Raw genomic sequence first — 21278 nt, forward strand, 5'->3', positions numbered from 1 at the left:
TTTGCTCCTCGACAGACCCATGGTACCCACAGCGGACAGTCCTACAGGGCTCCTTCCTCAGCACAGCCCTTCAGGGACCCTGTGCTTCTTCCCTGGGCCCCTTCCTGCCTCTTGCCTGGCCTTTCAGGACTCCAGCCAGGTCTACTGCAGCCCATCACACACACGGCTGCAGAGTAATCTGAAAAGAACATTCAGTCACAGGCTGGTATATCCTGGAGCACGTCAGGCATTTCCTGATCTTCCTCCACCACCAGCAGCCACCAGTTTCCATAGTTCCTTCCCCTTCTGCACCTTTTGTAACTGTGGCTTATGCTCTTATCTTACTCCAGTTACCAGTCATGTTTTTCAGGTTCAGGTCCACATTTGACGTTTTCACTCTAAGCTCCCAGAGATACTCAGAAATGTTCGCTTCCTTGAATCTGTTTGTCCCCCTCACAGTCTTTGCAGGCCAGACTCCAGCTGTGTGGTAGGACTCAGTTCAACTCCAGTAGTGACTTGAAGGACAAACATTTTAGATTACAGTCACATCTTTCTGAACTTTGAAAAAAAAATTATTTATCTGACTGTGCTTGATCACGTGGGATCTAGTTCCCTGACCAGGGATTAAACCCAGGCCCCCTGCATTGGGAATGTGGAGTCTTAGCCACTGGAAGTCCCCTGACTGAAACTGATGTTTGAAGATGAGTACTAGAATATCTTTTCCAAAAATTTTTCTAATGCAATTATCAAAAAATGTGAATCTCATTCATTTTACTCAAGACCTCACCATCCTCACCTGAGAGCCAGGTGGTTAGAAAGCTCTGGGGGTTAGACAACAGGTCCTGCCGGCCCAACTGCAGTGACGGTTTCTGACCACAAGTGGGCGCTCTGCAAGCAACGCTGCCTGTGGGAGGCAGGCCTCTGGGGCCTCACCTTTCCTCCCGGCACTTTGCTTCCTGTAAAGTGGGCAAAGGCGGGGCTTGTACTGGTCGTCGCCTTCCTTCGTGTGACATTTCTGCCCCAAGCAGTGGTCTGTGCATAGGCTGCTGTACTCCCTGAGGTGGCCGCCACAGCCCCACAGAAACTTTCCTCTTTTTTAATCTTACTTGGTGAATTGTTGGGGCTTCAAATCTTTGAAAAGTTAAAGAGCCCCAGCAAAATTAGCCATCATCCTTAAAAACAGAAGTGAACCATCACGTATAACTGATGAATTGGAATATACCTGTTTGTAGTCTTTGGAGTGAAGATGGGAAGAGTAGAGTGTGGGGTAGTATGACGCAAGCAGGTGCTTGAAAGGAACCCCCCCCCCCCATTATTGGGAAAATTATTCTCAGGATGTAAAACTCTTGATAGTGATTCAAAATGGATGTGAGCAAAGAAGTGCAGAGTCACCTTAAAGAGATAGCCGGGTTCTGGCCAGCAGGCCCTGGGTGAAACCCAAGTCTTGACACACACAGGAAGAGTGGCAGTCTGAAGGAGGGAAGCCAGGCTTCCAGGGAGGCCTGTCTGGTTCCTGGGGCAAGCTAGTAGGGAGGGTGAAGGTGAGCAAAACCCACGTTTCCCCACAACCCACCAGGAGCCTGTGTCCCAGCTGGGTTCCTCCCGCTCATCTCCACCTGACCCGGCTTCCTGCGTGGGTGCCCTTGGGAGAGTGTGCTCACCACAGCCCCACAGCCTTGGCGGTTCGGGTGATCCCTGCCAGTGAGCCCGCCGGCGTTCTGGCTCCAGACAGCAGGGCAAATACTAAATGAGTCAGCAGGACCTCACAAAAGCAGGGGCTTCTGCTCAGGACAGCTACCCGCTCCCAGGAACTTTGTACGGGGTGGGGACGTGGTTCAGATTCAGAGACGAGGATTCCATCTTGGTCCTGCCAAGAACCATCTGTGTCACCCATCCTCTGTGGCCCAGATTCTTGTTCTTTAAACGGGGTGACGTGTACGGACTTGCTAAGGGAATTAAGCGAGTCTGCGGGAGAGCCTGGGTGCGGGAGATGCGAGCCCTAGAGACAGAGGTGCCAAGAGTCATTAGGGCGACCTCTGGTGGGCTCCCAGCCCCCATCTAAGCGACCCGCGGCTCCTCCCTCCACGCTGTTCGGGCCCCTCCCCTGCACCTTCAGCCCCGGGAAGCCTCGAGAACCAGACCTCATTTCCTTCAGCCCAGCCAAGTGCGAACGAGCACTCGGGTCCCTGCCTCGCGCGCGACAGCCGAGAACCGCCAGGCAGGGACGCGAACGAGGGGCCCCTGCGTCCTTCTTAGCCCCGCCCCGCGGCGGGGGCTGGGGGCGCGACGTCAGCGTGCTGCGCGCGCCCCCTCGCGGGAGCGCGGCCTGCATCCGCGCAGCCCTTCTTCGCATCTGGCCCCTGCCAGTTGGGGTGGGGGGCAGACTTTACTGCCCGTTAAGTCCGGGAGACCTTGAGCCAAGCGCTTTCCATGTCACAGTCGCTCATCTGTAAAGCAGGGGTAATAATATTTGCCTAGCCTACCTCTCCCGGTTGTGAAACTCACGGAGTTAATGAATAACGCTCACCTGCGGCTCCTTTTACATATATTGACTCCTACGAACGTCTAATAATCCTAAGGAGGGCTGACGATGGCCAATGCCTGTTTTCGTCCATAAAACCGAGGTTGGAAAGTTTAACGGATGGGAAAACATTTTGTAAACTTCAAAGCACCAGGTACGTTTAAGTCTCTGTTTCTCTGTGTCTCTCAGCCCTCATCTCTCACACACACACACACACACACGTTTCAAGGTAGTGAAGGGCGTGGGAAAAGGTCCAGAGCCTCACGTGATAGGGTGGCACCATCACCTGCCTCCCTGCCTCCAGAACATTCCAGAGAGGCATCTTCTAACATCCCAGGGATTCTAAGCCTCCTAGGATCCCGAATTCCCTTGACATCCTTCCTGGGAGAAACCAGCAAGGTCCTTCCTGATGTGTAGCCTCAGCCCCTCCTGTTGGTGAGTTCCTCACCCCCCACCAGCAGTACCATGGCCCTACCCGTCTCTTACCTGGTGCAGGTGGACCAGGCAAGCCTTGAGTCCTGTGACTGACCCAGAAATCCGGGCAGTTGAGACCTGCACATTGAGCCTTGTGCCTGGAGCAGGACAGGCGTCAGGCAGCACAGTTAAGCAGGTCAGAGTTGTTTGCGGTGTCACCTGCCCCCTGCACCTTTCCGACTATAATCTGCTCTGAGCTGAGCCGGTTTGGGGTTATGCTTTCCCTTCTTAGTCAGAGGGGACCCAGAACACTGAACAACGCCCAGGACAAAAAGGGCTGCCTGGTGGGGGCAATGGCAGGAGGACAGGCATTTGGGGGCTGAGCTGACCACAGCAGGTAGCCAGGACTGTCACACCCCCCCAGGCCACATATAACTATGCCCTTAGAGTCAAGACACTGATATTGAATATTAAAGAGAAAGTTACCAAAGGTGTGCCCCATTTACAATTCCTGAATGGCTTAGACCACAATTTCGGGCTTTCACACCCCACTCTCCTGACATATTTCATTCTTGCCCCTGACTTCAGCCGTCAGCCTTTGCCTCCTGAATGTCTCTCTCTGATGCCCCACAATCCTGAAATAGACTTCTAGACCCCTCCAACCCAGAGTGGTCCTCCTCCCCTCAGCCCCCATTTCTTTTTTTTTTAATTTATTTTAATTGGAGGTTAATTACTTTACAATATTGTAGTGGTTTTTGCCATATATTCACATGAATCAGCCATGGGTGTACATGTGTTCCCCATCCTGACCCTCCCTCCCCATCCCCATTTCTTTTTTTGATATTTTTAATTTTTATACATTTATTAGCTGCACCAGGTCTTAGTTGCAGCGAGCAGGATCTTTAGCTGCAGCATGTAGGATCTTTCTAGTTGTGGCATGCAGGATCTAGTTCCGCAACCAGGGATAGAATCCGGGCCCTGCTCTGGGAGCACAGAGCATTGCCTCAGGCCTACTTCTGTCACCCTACCTCAGAAAAGGCATGCACCCTGCCTCTGCCCCACCCCTGTGTGAGCTCCCCACCTTCAGCCTCTCCCTTCTCCAAGCTATGTCCCAAGGAGTCTCCAAGTGGGTGTTTTGTTTGTTTGGAACAACACAATTAACTGGCTTGATTTAGTAGGTTTAACATATTTAGACTTATCCAACAGCTAGGTGATAGATACTTTTTCTCAAGCATACATGGAGGGTTTATAAATATTAACCACATCCTAGATTACAAAGGAAGTCTCAAATACAAAAGTTCAGCACCATACATACCATTGTATATTGTTGGCATAAATGAAAAGATAATATAAAACAACTGACCATTTTAAGCACTTATAAATGGATCAACAAAGGTACCATAAGGGTAATCAAAATCCTTTAAACTGAGTTAAAAATACTATATATTGAAATTTGTGGGATATAGCTAAAATAGTACTTGAGAAGAAACTTATAGTCTTAAATCCTTATGTCTGAAAAGGGGAAAGGCTGAAATTTAATATGCCAAGTATTGAAGTTAAGAAAATAGAAAAAGAACAACAGACTCGATCCCCTGAAAATAGAATCCATGAGAAAAAGTTTAGCAGAAATTTAAAAAATAAAGGAATAAAGTAAAAAAAAAATTAAAGAATTAAGCAGAAAAATTATGTAAATAAAATAGATAAGTCCCTGGTGAAACTGATTATTATAAAAAAGGAAAAGACACAAGAAAGAATTGTAGGAGTGAATAAGGAGACATACTTGAGACAGAACAGAGATTTAAAAGTTAGTCAAGGAAATAGAATGCCATAATCTTTAAAGCTTTCAAGAAACATCCGGAAAAATTATTAAACAAAATTCACTCAAGGAGTAAGTAGTAGAAAACTTGAGTGCACATATATCATGAAAAAAAATTGAGTTTCTAATTAAAATGTTTTATTTAAAAAATTTTAAATCTTATGTATTATTTATTTATTTGGCTGCACCAGGTCTTGGTTGCGGCACAGCACACGGGGATCTAGTTCCCTGACCAGGGATCGAACCCAGGGCCACCTTCACTGGGAGCAGAGAGTCTCAGCCACTGCACCATCAGGGAAGCCCCTAAAAGGTTTTCATATACAAAACAATAGAAACAACAGGCAGTTTTATAGATGGGTTCTACAAAACTTAAAAGAAAATAGATAATCTCAGTGTAACATTAGTAAGTCTGTTAATGAATTAAAAATATCAATAGATAAAGGAAATTTTAAAAACAATATTTTCAATAGATGCCAAAAAAAAATCCTGATACTTATTCAGTTTAAGATGTATCACAAGTGGGGAGCAGAGACAGTAAATATGCTCAATGATAAAGGGTTCCTTTTCTGATCAGAAAGGAGACAGGGATGCCCAGGACCACTCTTTTCACACATCATTTTTCTGCAGGTCCTAGCTGGTGCAGTATAACAAGAAATAAGACACACAAGGGTTAGAAAGGCAAAAACCAAAATATCATTGTTCTCAGATGATAGCTAGGGTTGTACTAGAAAACAAGAAAAACTATAAAACAAATACTGACGGACAAATTAAGAATTAGTAACATAGCTTACCAAGTTGTGGGATCAATACACAACAATCGCTTTTCAGACTCTCCAGGAAACAGAAAATGAACAAAAATTTCCGTTTGCCACTGCATCAAAAAATAACATAACAATCAAATGAGCAAATGCTGTGCAAGGCATGTCCCAGCAGAACATGGAAACTAAGGCAAAGAGATGGAACACTGGTTGGCCCTGCAGACCTGCTCAGCTGTCCCATCGTTATCTTAATGTCAGGTCCATTGACCCAGGAGGATGTCAGCTCAGGAATTGAGAGATGTAAACTTGGTGAAACCAGGAAGACCAAAACTGATATAGAGGATGCCTGGCAGGCTCTGAACTTGGGGGGCTGCCTGTTCTGGGGGTTAAGGATCCAGAGCTACGTGCATGCTGAGTCGCTTCAGTCATGTCTGACTCTGTGTGACCCTATGGACTGCAGCCTGCCAGGCTCCTCTGTCCATGGGATTCTCCAGGCAAGAATACTGGAGTGGGTTGTCCGTGTTCTCCTCCAGGGGATCTTCCCAGCCCAGGGATCAAATTCACATCTATTACGTCTCCATGCTTATACAGTCTCTGATGTCCTGATGCCCGCAGTTGTTTGATTCATCCATTGCCCTGTATCTAAACTCCCCTCAGTGACCCCTGACCCCCATGAATGACCATTTGCACTTCCTAACTAGAAGTCCCAGAGTGAGCAGCAGCAGGAAGCCTCTATCCAGGTCTTGTGTGGCTTGCAAGACCCTACGTTGCTTTAGCTAGATCGGGGGTCTGCAGCGCTTTTCTGCAAAAGGTGAGAGGGTAAATATTTAGACTTTGCAAGCTATATGGTCTCTGTCTTAACTACCAGCTCCCTCATTACAGTGTGAAACAAACTGAAGACAACATGTACACAGAGAAGTAAAGCTGTGTTTCAGTAAAACTTTATGGACACAAATTCAAATTTCATCTGCTTTAAAAAATATTTATTTTACTTGGGTGCACCAGGTCTTAGGTGCAGCATGTGGGATCTTTTAGCTGTGGCATGTGAGATCTAGTTCCCTGACCATCAATGGAACCCAGGCCCCTTGCTTTGGGAGTGCAGAGTCTTAGCCACTGGACCACCAGGAAAGTCCTCACATACTTTTCACATGCCAAAATACTATCTTTCCTTTGATTCTTTTCAACCATTAAACATTGTAAAAACCATTTTTATTCACAGGCCACACAAAAGCAAGTGATAAGACCACTGGCTGAGGGCCATAGTTTGTCAGTCCTTGCTTCATCTGGCGTTGCTCCAGGCAGCAGAAGGTGAGGCTGGGTCTTTGAGGCCTGGTTGGAAATAAAGGGTATCTTGGGAACATCAAGGATTGCAAATGCTGCTGAGAAAAGACTTCTGGGGGTCAGGGTGGGGTGGGGTCAAGTCATCTTTAACAGCCTTAAGTGACTTCCTTGACCCTAAGTTAAGGTCAGAACTACTTAGCATGGCATTGTGACCCTATGTGACCTGACGCCTGCCTGCTGAGCCGCTTTCAGTGCCCCCTGCCTCCCCGGGTTTCCCTGGTGGCTCAGATGGTAAAGTGTCTGCCTGCAATGCGGGAGACCTGGATTCTATCCCTGGGTTGGGAAGATCCCCTGGAGAAGGAAATGGCAACCCACTCCAGTATTCTTGCCTGGAAAATTCATGGACGGAGGAGCCTGGTGGGCTACAGTCCATGAGGTAGCAAAGAGTCGGACACGACTGAGCGACTTCACTTTCTTTCATTTTTACTTTGCCTCCCTTGAGGGTTCCTGGTCCCTCTGTCAGGGCCGTGCCTTCCCCATGCTTTCCCTTTGCTGGGTATAGACCTGTGCCGGCCACCTTCCCCAGGCTGAGCTGGGAGACTGAGGTTTCTCCCCTGCTTCTAGCTGCTCTGATTCACAGCTGGTCTGCCGCAGCTCCCCCCAGTGGGCTGAGGACTTCTTGTCTTGTTGCCGCATCTCCGCGTGGTAAGGCTAGGCTTACAAGTGGAGCTCAGTGAGTGTCAGTGAGCTGGAGAGGTCATCCTGGGAGGCTTCCAGAAGAGAAATCAGAATTTCTGTGCTGGTGTTGAGACTTGAGATTTTCCCATCAGGAACCCCCTGAGGAATTTTTGGTCCCGACACTGGTCCACAGGAGTGATTCTTGTTCCGCTTCCGGCTTGAGCCTGGGAAGGGAAACATCATCCGCACTACTGGATTTCTGCAACAGGGAGCACGGGAGTTAATGGAGCGAAGGCTCTGAGCTGACCCACCCAGGGGTACTCACTAAAGCCTTCCTCTCCCACTTTCTAGGTGTGCAGACTCATTCCCACCCCTTCACAGGACTGTAAAATACTGTGGATGCTCGAGTGAACCAGGGAGGTGTCTAATTAACTAACCCCTTCTGTGCACTGGGGTGGGGGTGATGCTCCTGGTTTGAGGTTTCCATCAGAAACAGAGCAGCCGAGGGCCCCTCCTAGCAGCAGCGCCCATGCCCCTTCCCACAGTCATTGACTTCTCCCAGCCACAGGCTTCTCCCACACCATAAGGAAGAAAAGTAGAAGTCTATGGAGAGATGAAATTGAGGTAATGGGGGCAGAGCTGTTGAGGGCTGTAGTGTGGGCCAAGGAGAAGGGAGGCAAGGGTCCTTTGTTCCCTGGAACCCAACACATGAACAAAGAAAATGTTAAAGAATGAGACTGGGCACCAGTCTCAGGGCTGCTGAGGGAGGTCCGCGGGTGGGTGGTGGGGCAACTCTCCCCAGGATGCCAGGGACCGACAAAGAAGGTCACAAAAGGAGTTGCTGGACATCCAAAGGGTCACGGCGTAGGGAGGGGCCATTCTCTCCTGGAGGGTATCTGCATGGAGGTTTCAGAGGTAAGGCCTTGGAAAAGCAAGGCCAGCTCACCAGCTGGAGGGTACGCAAACGGGGCAGAGACAGCAGACGTGGGCGTCCGTCTGGCACTCCCTGGGCAGGCCCATGGCCTTGAGGCTCCGGCGCCACAGCCGAAGGGGAACGACTTGGTTCTGGCATCTGGAGCAGGCCACACTCTGACCAGAGTCATCATGCTGACAAGAACTCCTGCCACCCTGCAGGAGTCCTTAGAGACCCGACTTTTCCCATATGTAAGCAGCTGCAGGAGGAGGGAAGAAGGTGGGAAAAAAAAGAAAAAGGAAGCCAGATTGAGAAACAACTCGATATGCAAGTCTCGGCGCTCCCGCACCTGTGGGCGGCTGCAGAAGCTGGGGGTGGAGGGTGGGGGCAATCCGTCGGGTACGCGACCCCATCCCCAGTGTCTGCTCTCTGAAGCCGGCGCCCTCAGAGCCGCCCCACCGGCCGGTGTGCTGTGTGATCGATGGGAGGAGAAGTGGGGTCATCCCCGCTCCACCCCACCAAGGACGCAGTGCCGGGCTATCTGGGCCTGGCGGGTAGGGTAGACGGTCCCATCTGCAGTTTCCTAGAGGAAATGCGATGAGGGCATAGCCTCCTTGGCCCCCAGGATCCCAGCAGTGCGGTTGCGGGGCGGAGCCGCCGCAGACACAGCCCAGGCCGCAGAGGGTGGGGCGGGGCCTCAAGGGAAGGGGCGGGGCAGAGCCGCCCTGGCCGTCTGGAAGCTGCTGGAAGTGTCGCAGCACCGCCGCCCTGGCTCCTTCCGCCGCGTGTGCAGGCAAAGAATCCCCTCGCCGGATTGAGCCAGCGCCCGACCCGCAGCCGGAGCCACGCCCCGCGGCGAAACGCCGGCCCGCCCCCGGGAGGACCTGTATTCCGGGCAGGCCCACGAAGTCCGCAACGCCCGCGGAAAAGACCCCTTTCCCGCATCAGGCAGTTGGAGTATGTGTAGGGCAGCTTCTAATGAGGAGGTCGAACCTAGGAGCGTAGCGGGGAGTGGGTGACCCCTGTTTGGCTTGGATCTTAGTCCCGAGGCTGGGACTCCCGGGAGTGGAGACGCCTGCCCTGCAGGTTTTTACAGAGGTCAGTGGGGAATCCTCGCCTCTAGTTCCACCGCCTATGTTATATGAGCACTCCCAACATCTGTTTCTGATGGTGTCCTGTTTTTGGAGCGCGGAAACGGGGCTGTGAACATCAGTAAATACGTGAGCTCTCCGGGCCTGCGGCTCCCGCCTTTCACGGCCCCCTCCCCTATTTTGGACCGTGACGTCACGGTGGGTGGGTGGCTGGGCGGGCGGCGGCAGGTGCGCGGCCGACAGGCATCCTCCTTTAAGGCGGAGGGATTCGGGGGCGGGCAGCTGCGCTGTGCTTCGCCTTATATAAAGCGATTGGGGGCACTCAGCCGTTCTCTTGAGTCACCCCTGTGCAGCCTTCTTGAGGCGAGTGAGCCTGAGGCAGCCATTGCCCATTCGGTGTTCTCTAGTACCTGTAATTCTTATCTTTGAAGGTAAGGCTCCGGTCTTATCTGGGCTTTTCAGGTAGCTTGTTCTTTCGCGTAGCTTTCGGCCTATGCCTCCTTTCCGAGACCTACATCTTGTTTTGGGGCGGCTTCTGGCGTAACGCTCCCATTTCTTCTCTGGCGGGGGCGGTGGGAGCGAGCTCTTAATAAGACACTTTTCTACTGTTGGCGGCGGGGCTGCTTTTCCGCAGCTATTAAGCGTCGTTTTGTGGGGCCGCAGAATGGGGCGGAGGGGTAGGCACTGCACGTGGTGGCCGCGCCGGCCCGGGACGCTGCCATGTTTGCCTCTCCACTTCCGGACGCGGCTACGGGGCCCGGGAGGGTCCCCGAGCGGGGCGGGTGGGCGCGCCCGCTGTGACTCAGCAAGGCTGGTCATGACCAGGTTGTGCCACTTCTTTTGTAGGACGCTAATTTTTTTAAAGTCCTTTTGTTCGGGGCTTTTCCGTGAGGGTCTGCGGCGAGCTCCGTTTTCGGTCGCCGGCAGCGTATATCGTGCTTCCTCCATCCTTCCAGATCTTTCCTGCGTCTCGGTGGAGGAGGGGCTGGCGAGCGGAGGGGGAAGGCTCTGGGATTCGTGGGCACATCCCTTCCCCCGCCCCTCGCTGAGAGCTGAGATTGTTCTGGAAGCTTGTGGAGCCCGGCGCCCCGCCCTGGTGCCCGGATGCTGGGGCGAAGGGAGGCTGCGCGGTGGCGCCCCCTCCTCGCGTGGTCGACGCATGTCCAGCCGTGACGAGAGTCGGCCCCGCAGACTAAGGCCACCATCTTAGTGTTTGGTTTGGTCTTGAGTTTCAGTCACGTGTGCTGAGGGGTCACGACGGAGCCCTTGCTTTATCGGTTCTTTGTCTTAATAGCCCACCTGGATGGGCATCCCGCCAATCTCGAGTTAGCTGTTTCTATGGGACAGCTCCCTAGGGGAGGCAGCAGTACCACATTATCTCTTTGGAGTTATCTAATGGCAGGACAGTTTTAAATTATTGCCCTTTAATGTGAAACTAGTTACCTTGAAGATAGAACTATAGTCAGTAATTTGCGTATTTAAATTTGTGTGAATCTACCTCAAGCGTTCGAGATACCTGGGTTGGAGTGCCTAACAAATGAACTAGATTGTGCTGATCTGTGATTCACTTAACGGCAGTTTGGCTTCAAAATACAAGAAATATTAACGCAATTTGTTCAACGTGTTAGGCGCGCCCCTCCCCACATTGTTTCTAAGGTGCTGCCTGAAATTGATAGAGGGGGAGGATTTTCCAGTCTTAGTACCCAGCTCGAAACAGCTTGAGTAGAGTCTGTATTGTGGCTGAGGGTGAACTTGAGGAGTCTTAAATTCTTGCGTTTTTATTTTAGATGCCCGAGGAAGTGCACCATGGAGAGGAGGAGGTGGAGACATTTGCCTTCCAGGCAGAAATTGCCCAACTCATGTCTCTTATTATCAACACCTTCTATTCCAACAAGGAAATTTTTCTTCGGGAGTTGATCAGTAATGCTTCTGATGTGAGTGCCTTGAATGTCTTCATTGATATTGGTTTTTTGTTTTTCAAGTACTCCAAGAGAGGGAAAGTGGGAGTGGTTTGGCATTTTGTGGTGTTTACTGATAAAGGGGATATAAACTTAACTGTCGTTCCAAAAACTATTGCCTTGCTCTCTCTGGATAGATGGGGTACTGTAACCCACTGGATGTCATTTTCAACCTACAAGCTAAAGGGGTAATCAGAATTAGGGTGTTTGGAGAATTTAAAAAACTTTCTTTTGGGTGAAATGGAATTTGAGGAAGCAGAATTGTAAAACTGCAATTTTGTACTTTCAGGCGTTGGACAAGATTCGCTATGAGAGCCTGACAGACCCTTCCAAATTGGACAGTGGTAAAGAGCTGAAAATCGACATCATCCCGAACCCCCAGGAGCGTACTCTGACTCTGGTAGACACGGGCATTGGCATGACCAAAGCTGATCTTGTAAATAATTTGGGAACCATTGCCAAGTCTGGCACTAAAGCGTTTATGGAGGCTCTTCAGGTACGTGGTTAGTTAGGCACACCCCATTTATATTATTGGTGTTTGCTTTGCCATTTCTTTGAAACTTGAGTTTGACTTTTTTAAACTTTTTGGCAGGCTGGTGCAGACATCTCCATGATTGGGCAATTTGGTGTGGGCTTCTACTCTGCCTACTTAGTGGCAGAGAAAGTGGTTGTGATCACAAAGCATAACGATGATGAACAGTATGCTTGGGAGTCTTCTGCTGGGGGTTCCTTCACTGTCCGTGCTGACCATGGTGAGTTAGCATTCCTGTTACGGTGTCTGGGGAAACAGTAATGAAGCTCTTGCACTGTGTGTGTAAAGCAGTTACAGTTCTGCGTTTCTTTAGTTCCTTACACTCTGTTCTGGTTGATTCTTTCTAGGTGAACCTATTGGCCGTGGTACCAAAGTGATTCTCCACCTGAAGGAAGACCAGACAGAGTACTTGGAAGAGAGGCGGGTCAAAGAAGTGGTAAAGAAGCACTCACAGTTCATAGGCTATCCCATCACACTTTATGTGAGTATGGACTGGTAACTCAAGTGCAGGTAACTGCTGCTTTAGAGAATTGCATGGACTTTGGGGGGGTTTTTGTTTTTTTTGTTTTTTTTTTGCTTTTTTGTACTCTTGACACTGTCATCTTTGATACTTCTAGCTGGAGAAAGAACGTGAGAAGGAAATCAGTGATGATGAGGCTGAAGAAGAGAAAGGTGAGAAAGAAGAGGAAGATAAAGATGATGAAGAGAAGCCTAAGATTGAAGATGTGGGCTCAGACGAGGAGGATGATAGTGGCAAAGATAAGAAAAAGAAAACAAAGAAGATAAAGGAGAAGTACATTGATCAGGAAGAACTGAACAAGACCAAGCCCATTTGGACCAGGAACCCTGATGACATCACCCAAGAGGAATATGGCGAGTTCTACAAGAGTCTTACCAATGACTGGGAAGATCACTTGGCAGTGAAGGTAAGACGTCTTAACTTGTTGGCTCAATAGGAGGAGCTGATATGAACAAAGGGAACTTATGCAACTGGTTGGTAGCTGGGAACTGTGAATGCTATGCGTTTATTTGCTAATGGACCCTTCCAGGGTGGAGAAATGACATCTTCCCCCGTGACCCCACTGTCTCTGGCAGCTTGACCCACCTGAAGTCTTTGACCCAAAGATTATACAGTGCTTGTGCCATGTTGGATTCATTTAGGGCATTGGGGCTTAAATCTTCTTTACAGGGATAGGAAGATTTTTGTTTCAAGGAACTGGACATTTTGGTATTGGGACAAAAAGCCACTCTTGTCTTGAACTACATAGTTGGCTTATCTTGGATTTCTTTCAGCACTTCTCTGTAGAAGGTCAATTGGAATTCAGAGCACTGCTGTTCATCCCCCGTCGGGCTCCTTTTGATCTCTTCGAGAACAAAAAGAAAAAGAACAACATCAAACTGTATGTCCGCCGTGTGTTCATCATGGACAGCTGTGATGAGTTGATTCCGGAATACCTCAGTAAGTTATCTTTTTGCCCTAATGTAGTTCGTTTCAGCGTTTTCAGGGGGACTGGAGTCTTTATCTAACAAGTGAAGGTTTGGTGAGAAAATCGGTCCTTCTGTTAAATCCAGCTGACCTTATATACCTGTTGTCTTTATCCCCGCCACTCCTGTATCTTTAAAACCCAGCTTCCATATTTGATTTCAGACTTCATCCGTGGGGTGGTTGACTCTGAAGACCTTCCTCTGAACATCTCCCGAGAAATGCTCCAGCAGAGCAAAATCTTGAAGGTTATTCGTAAGAACATTGTTAAGAAGTGCCTTGAGCTCTTCTCTGAGCTAGCAGAAGACAAGGAGAACTACAAGAAATTCTATGAGGCATTCTCTAAAAACCTAAAGGTAAGCAGGAAGTATTTGCTTAATAATTATAATGGATTTTTTTTTTCTCTAATGCACTTGGAGGATAAGTTACTTCTTAACAAAATGATTTTTTCCCCACCCATAAAGCTTGGAATCCACGAGGACTCCACTAACCGGCGACGCCTTTCTGAGCTGTTGCGCTATCACACGTCCCAGTCTGGAGACGAGATGACTTCTCTCTCAGAATATGTGTCTCGCATGAAGGAGACCCAGAAGTCCATCTATTACATCACTGGTGCGTTGGAATCTGGGTCTGATCAAAGCCTTTTTTGAGAGGTGTGGGGAGAACACTCAAGGGTCTTGGGGAACTGGCAGGATGAGGCATTTTGGCCTTTGAGTCACACTGAGTAATCCTACAGGTGAGAGCAAAGAGCAGGTTGCCAACTCTGCGTTTGTGGAGCGCGTGCGGAAGCGGGGCTTTGAGGTGGTGTACATGACGGAGCCCATCGATGAGTACTGTGTGCAGCAGCTCAAGGAGTTTGATGGGAAGAGTCTGGTCTCCGTGACCAAGGAGGGCCTGGAGCTGCCTGAGGACGAGGAGGAGAAGAAGAAGATGGAAGAGAGCAAGGCCAAGTTTGAGAACCTCTGCAAACTCATGAAAGAGATCTTGGATAAGAAGGTGGAGAAGGTAAGCCATTATGAAGCTAAGTTACCTTGTAAGAGATGCCTTCAGAGAGGTTTCCTTCCATCTTTGGCTGCTACACAGTCAGTGGTTTAGGCAGCCTGATTTGTTTAGTGCCATTCTACTTTTTGTTCTCTTAAGGTTGGTGTTTCTATAGAATTTGCCAAAGATGACACATTTTTCCCCTGAAGAGTAGTAGGTAACCATCTTTGCCTTGAGGTGGTAATTTGATTCAGTATAACAAGTTTCTGTGACTGCCCTCAGGTGACGATCTCCAACAGGCTCGTGTCTTCACCCTGCTGCATTGTGACGAGCACCTATGGCTGGACAGCCAACATGGAGCGTATAATGAAAGCCCAGGCACTTCGGGACAACTCGACCATGGGCTACATGATGGCCAAAAAGCACCTGGAGATCAATCCTGACCACCCCATCGTGGAGACCCTGCGGCAGAAGGCAGAGGCGGACAAAAACGACAAGGCTGTCAAGGACCTGGTGGTGCTGCTGTTCGAAACTGCACTGCTCTCCTCTGGCTTCTCGCTCGAGGACCCGCAGACCCACTCCAACCGCATCTACCGCATGATAAAGCTTGGCCTGGGTGAGTATGCGTGTCCTCTCAAGTAGTAAGGGGTGTCGGGCACTTTTGAAGACTTGTCTGAAGTGGTTTCTTTCCTGCTCTTAGGCATTGATGAAGATGAGGTGACGGCAGAGGAGCCCAGTGCTGCTGTTCCTGATGAGATTCCCCCCCTTGAGGGTGACGAGGACGCCTCTCGCATGGAAGAAGTAGATTAGGAGTTTTTCCCTGCAGACTGCTCCCTCTGTATAGCGTCCCCGTGGCTCCCGAAGCAGCAGCCCCAGTGGCTCTGGCCCATGTGGTTCCCTCTGCTGATGTCTAGTGGTTTTATTTGTTTCCTTCTAAGGCAGGATACATGGGCCTCAAGCCCTGTCCCTTTCCACGTTTGACATGGGGTTTGAATGTTGTGTGTTGTGTTTTGTTTATTTTGTTCTGAAATTAAAGTATTAAAAATAAAGAAGATGCAGGTTTTTTACACAGTTCTGCTCTCGTAGATTTAAGTATATACAGTGCTGCGTTTGGCGTTATCCTGTATGTATCCCTTCACAAATCTTAACCTGCCATCATCCTGAGTATAGATAACACGTTACATAAAGTGAAAGTCAAAATTGCTCAGCCATGTCCGCTCAAGTTTTGTCTGACTCTTGAGACCCCTGTGGATTATATAGTCCATGGAATTCTCAAGGCCAGAACATTGGAGTGGGTAGCCGTTCCCTTCTCCAGGGGATCTTCCCCACCCAGGTCTCCTGCGTTGCATGCAGATTCTTTTTTATCAGCTGAGCCACCAGGGAAGCCCAGTTATGGTACATGAGAAGACATTAAAACCATCACAGGTAAATTTAGAAGTCATAAAAACAAAATGAGCTGTAGTCAAAAGTGGGAGGAAATAATTGCAAATGATGCAGTGGACATAGGCTAAATTTCCACAATGGCTCGTTTAACTCAGTCAAAAAATGGGCAAAGAACAGACATTTCTCTTAAGACAGGTGTCCAGTAGATCCATGAAAAGATGTTCAAGATGCTCATTTGAGAAATGTAAACCAAAATGATGTACTACCACACATGGGTCTGAACGGCCATCATGTAAAAGCTGCACTCACATGCTGGAGGGAACCTTCCTATGCTGTGGATGGGACTGGGATTCTGTTGGTCCAAACTTGGTGCAGCCACAGTGGAAAACGAGGTTCCTCAGAAAACTAAAAATGGCAGTCCCACTCTGGGACATAACATCCAAAGAAAACATCGAAAAAAAAAAACCTACACCCCTGTGTTCACAGCAGCACTACTGACAGTAGTCGAGTGGACACATGGTCATTGACAGGTGAAGATGTACACATATATGGTGAACTACTCCTCAACCATTAAAAACAAAGTAATGCAACTGGAGGTTATACTAACAGGGAAGACAAATACCACTTGATAACCACCTATGTGGGATATATGTAGAAAATGTAACGAATCCCTGAATCAAATCATGAAGAACAGACTGGTGGTTGAGATGGTGACAGAGTAGGGCGCTGGGGTCAGCTGGCCTAAGTTTTCCTATGTAGAAGTCCTCCAGAGAACTACATTCAGTATCCTGTTATAAACCATAGTGGAAAAAATACTGTGAAACAATCACTGCTGTGCAGCAGAAATTAACACTGAATTGGCTACAATTGTTTAAAAATAATGATGACCACTGAAGGTGAGTGGTATAGTGGTAAAGAACCCACCTGCCAATACAGGAGACCGTAAGAAACCTGGATCCAATCCCTGGGTCGGGAAGATCCCCTGGAGAAGGGAATGGCAACCCATTCCAGCATTGTTGCTTGGGGAATTACATGGACAGAAGAACCTGGTGGGCTATGGTCCATAGGGTCACAGAATTGACCATAACTGAAGCAACTTAGCACGTAACACTTTGAAAAGTCCCTTTGCTAAGCTGAGCACATACAGAGGATCTTTCACTCAAAATTTGAGTTTACTATGGTAGTACAAAACCATACATTCAGTACTTTCTGAGTTTTGATCTTTTCCTGGGCTGATAGTATACCTTCACTGGTGTTGCTGGGCATTGAGCTGCAGTTTCCAGTCAGCCACCAAGCCACAAACAAGGACAAAGAAATGGTACATGTTAACAACCACTGGGTTTTTTTTTTTTTTTCACTTTCAGTATTTAAACAAGTTAAACATTTGACACTCGTAAAACAGCAATTTTAGGCTGTTCTGAGCTAATGGAAGTTTTAGGTATCTGAAGTTCAAAGTTTGTACTTTGTCAACCAAAACACAGGACCAGACCCACTGCAGCAATTTAATTTAATAAAATAAATCATAAGAGCAAAAGTTATATTTCCAAAGTACCAAAACCTGCAACTGGTTTGTAGGGCAGAGCCTAGGGATCCAGGAGCAGGGGGCTGGTGGTGCCGGGCAGGATTCCCAACCCCTCGCCCAGCACAGCACCATCGCTCGCTCACTCTCCTGGGAAAGCAGCATCGGGAGCCTACACCTGTGCCTCTCACCGGAGTAAGAAACGCATGTCTCGGAGTCTGAAAGTGTAGTAGTCAGGGCAGGGCAAGAGCAGAGCCTCCAGGGCAAGACTTCGGGGAACCGGAGAAGGGAGGGGCTTCGGAAGGCCCCTCCACCTTCTCAGTCCCCCACTGTTCTCTCCACCCTGGGAAGAACCCTGCCCACTGGAGGCTTGGTGACTTAAGGCAACGGGGAAGGCCGCCTCCTGGGCTCCCTGCCCCCTGCTGCAGCGCTGGTAGAGAAACCTGCATTGTGCCCTGGAGCCAGCTGCCTCCGAGAAGTGACAGTAGGAGAGAAAAACTGGTACAGTGAGCGGGCCCTAGTCATCCCTTGGGCCCTTAAACCTTCTGCACAGATGACTCGACTGGCATGGCCTTCTTTCCCCGCTGCTTTAGACGGCCCCGGGCATAGACCCGGAGCAGGAGGGCAGCAAAGACCACAGCCACTCCCAGGCCCCCCACCACAGTGACAGTGTGGCCGTAGAGGAGGCAGGAGAGGAGGATGGCAAAGGCCTGGCGGAGGGTCATGATGATGGTGAAGACGGCAGCCCCAAACTGCCCAATGGTGTAAAAAATGAAGAGCTGGCCACACGCAGAGCAGATGGACAGCAGCAGGGTGTGCGCTGCGAACTCGCTGTGTCGCCCCATGAAGCGGATGCCCTCCAGGAGGGCCCCCTGCTCTAGCAGGGAGCCCACTGTGAAGAGGCAGGAGAAGAGGTTGACCCCAAACATCATCTGCACCGATGACATCTTATAGGCGAACAGGGCGTCCTGCCAGTTGGAGGTGAAGCTGTCGAAGGCAATGTAGCCTGCCAACAGGATGAGGCCTGAGAGCGTGGTGGCCGGCGAGCTGTGGGGCTCCGGTCCGCTGGACAGCAGGAACATGCTAACCCCGATGGAGATGAGGCCAGCCGTCAGATATTCCCAGTGCTCATAGCTGCGCCGAGACACCAGTTTTCCCATCAGCATAACGGGGATCACCTTGGAGGCCTTGGCCAGCACCTGGGTAGGGAAGCTGACAAACTTGAGAGCTTCGTACTGGCACCAGCTGCTGAGCACATTTGACAGGCTGGCAAAGGAGTACCGATACATGGGTGCCCCATGCCGGGGCTGCTTGCATAAGATGCAGTAGACGCCAGCCACCATCAGGGCCAGGATGCGGTTCATGAGCACCAGGAACTGAGAGTCGGAGAAGCGCTCGCCTGGCGATGTGGCTGTGGCTCCATAGCTGCGGGTCATCACTCTTTCCTGCAGCACTCCCCACGTCAGATAAGACACCTTGGCAGGGCAGGGCAGAGACAGCGGAGAAGATACACAAGAGAAGGAAACAGCAGGCAGGCCCCAAAGCATCCTGACCACCTCCTCCTTTCTCAGGATGATGTTGAAAATGATTAAGATGGACACCGTAACTCTCTGTAGTAACAAGTTACTTGCCTCTTCTCTCCCAAACCTGGACTCACCTTGTTGAGAATCAAGTGTGTGTGAAACACAATGATTAATGCTTTAAGACTGACCAGACCCTGTTTGTCCCCACAGTAGAGTATGTCAGAGCTGACTCCATCCCAAGTATTTTCTTCTCTATTTTCAACCAATTCCAGGGGCCTAGACTTTTTAACAAAGATCGGACACCCATGAGTCCAACTTAGCATACAAGGTGGAAACAGAAGTGCCCACTCCAACATGCCATGGGGTCAGCGTCTCAGTGTCCCTCTTACATACAGTAGAGGAGGAAGGGAAGAATCCCAGAGGGTGAGAAAATAGGAAAGAAAAGACAGTGTTTCCTCCAACCACCCCTAAGATGATGGTATGCCTCTGGTAGAACACACAAACACAGCCACCAGCCAGCCAACTGCTGGGACTGGTGGGGTGAGCACGCTGGCTCCTCGGGGACCCCACCCAGGGAAAGCAGCAGAGCCCACCTACCTACCTGGAGACCCGAGGCACAGAACAGCAGCTTCAGGGCCTGCCAAGTGGGACTGGTCTCCACTGGCTCTGCCCGGGCAGCCAGGGGAACCTCATCCGAGGCCTTGGGCTCATTGCCAAACACACACGTTTTCACCAGGGGGAAGCAAAGACCCCTACCTGGAGAAAGTGCACAAGGTGAAACAAACTTTTCCCAGCACTTCATCTTCCCCACTGCCGCCAGCCGGCCCTGCCTCCCGTGCCAAAGCCCATCCCCTTTGCACTGCCGGCCAACTCTCCTAATTTTTAATCTAGAGCAAGCACACTTCCCCCACCCTTTCCCCACACACCTGTTTCCAAGTAATTCTTCCGCCTGAAGTACTGCACCAGCAGGTAGCCAGGTACCATAAAGCTTGCATAGCCAGCCGCGTTCACCAAAAAGCGGAAGAACCAGAGCTGTGTCCATGACTCCGGAGGGGCTTCGGGGTTCTTCTCCCCACCTGCCCCCAGGGAGGGCAGCGCAGCCAGCACCACCACTGCCCACCACCTGCGGGCACCAAGATCAGAGTACAGCTCCTCACCCTCTGGGCCCTCCAGAGGAGACGACACTGGAGAAGGGCCCAGAGCCTCCTCCCCGCCCCCCTCAGCTGCAGCCCAGCACGGACAAAGAGCCTCTCTCTCTCCCGGGTTGGGAGGGGGGGTGGGGTGGAGGGCGGCGCGGGCCAGGCTGGGCTCCCTCCGTCCTCAAGAGCGGACCCGCCCCTCCGGCCACACAGGTTCCCTCTGTTCCCTCCAGCGCCTGCCGGCCGCTCCGGTTAGAGGCGCGGCGCCCCCCGATCCCGCCCTCGGAGCTCCCAAAGATCCAGGGTCCCTCCCGCGACTTCTCTCCCGACCCTCCTGGAGCCCCCGAGAAGCACAAGGCCACGGCGCGTCGCCACCCGCGCCAGCTCCGGGCGGCGCTAGGCCGGCCACCCGCCCGGGAGCTGGGACCCCGCCCGGCCCCCCGCGCGCGCGGAGGATCGGCGGTCACGTGTCGCGGGGCTCGGTCACGTGGGCTCGCCGCTCCCCCCCACCCCCTAGTCCCCACCTGGGGTCCATGGTCCCGGCTGCGTGGGGCGGAGGGGGGGCCGGGGACTGCGGGGCCCCGGGCCGCGCGCTCCCTCCGCTCCCACAGTGGCCTCCAGGAGCCGCCGGCCAGCGGAAGTGCAACGCTCTTCCCGCCTCCCTCCCGCGGCCCCCCCTCCGCCCCCGGCCGCGACCATGCAGCGCCCCGGGCCGCCGCTGGGCCATAGCGCCCCCTCGCGGCCCGGCGGCAGACGAGGCTCGGCGCGCAGGAGCCCGGTGCCACCTCCGCTTCGTCATCGCCCGCAGCCCTGTCCACCGGCCTGGAGGTGGCGGTGACCACTGCCGGATATGGAGGTTCTGCATTCCAAGTATATACCCGTTATGTTACCGTTTTAACATCCCCCCTTATGTTACCGCTTCCCCGTTTTCTGGCAGGAAGATGTCTACTTGCTTTGGGGGCTTGGGCCGGTCCTGCCCCCCCATCCCCATGACCTTTGAGGATGTGCATGACCTGTCCTCCGTGTACCTCGCCCACTCACCCATTCCCTGCAGATTCGTACTGGCTTGCTCCCGGTTCTACTAATTCACCAAAAAACCTTTCCCCAGGGAAGCTCTCCCCTGTCCCCTCCTGCAGCTTCCCAGGTGGCTCAGTGATAAAGAATCCACCTGCCAATGCAAGTCGAGACACAGGAGATGCAGGTTCGATCCCTGGCTCAGGAAGGTCCCCTGGAGGAGGAAATGGCAACCCCCTCCAGCATTCTTGCCTGGAGAATCCCATGGAAAGGAGCCTGGTGGACTACAGTACAT

At 51.0% G+C, this 21278-nt stretch overlaps 2 protein-coding genes across 3 annotated transcripts; one reads left to right on the top strand and one right to left on the bottom strand.

The window, feature by feature from the left end:
- The first annotated feature begins 9441 nt into the window (after positions 1–9441).
- On the top strand, positions 9442–15476 carry HSP90AB1 (heat shock protein 90 alpha family class B member 1). 2 transcript variants are annotated; one of them, XM_043449409.1, is made up of 12 exons: positions 9442–9458; positions 11239–11385; positions 11699–11905; positions 12002–12161; positions 12289–12422; positions 12559–12867; positions 13235–13400; positions 13590–13780; positions 13889–14036; positions 14161–14429; positions 14688–15021; positions 15106–15476. In XM_043449409.1, exons 2-12 carry the CDS (start codon positions 11239–11241, stop codon positions 15213–15215), a joined length of 2175 nt encoding a protein of 724 aa, XP_043305344.1. In that variant the 5' UTR covers positions 9442–9458; the 3' UTR covers positions 15216–15476. The 2 variants fall into 2 exon arrangements, with proteins under 2 accessions (XP_043305344.1, XP_043305343.1); XM_043449408.1 differs by lacking the exon at positions 9442–9458 and adding an exon at positions 9732–9882.
- A 1805-nt stretch (positions 15477–17281) lies between these two features.
- Positions 17282–20645, bottom strand: SLC35B2 (solute carrier family 35 member B2). Its single transcript, XM_043449410.1, has 4 exons — positions 20494–20645; positions 19757–19953; positions 19432–19586; positions 17282–18782 (listed from the first exon to the last, which is right to left on the bottom strand). Exons 1-4 carry the CDS (start codon positions 20502–20504, stop codon positions 17844–17846), a joined length of 1302 nt encoding a protein of 433 aa, XP_043305345.1. The 5' UTR covers positions 20505–20645; the 3' UTR covers positions 17282–17843.
- Between the last annotated feature and the right edge of the window lie 633 nt (positions 20646–21278).

This window comes from Cervus canadensis, chromosome 28 (genome assembly GCF_019320065.1).
Source record: "Cervus canadensis isolate Bull #8, Minnesota chromosome 28, ASM1932006v1, whole genome shotgun sequence".
In the NCBI taxonomy this organism is placed as follows: domain Eukaryota; kingdom Metazoa; phylum Chordata; class Mammalia; order Artiodactyla; family Cervidae; genus Cervus; species Cervus canadensis.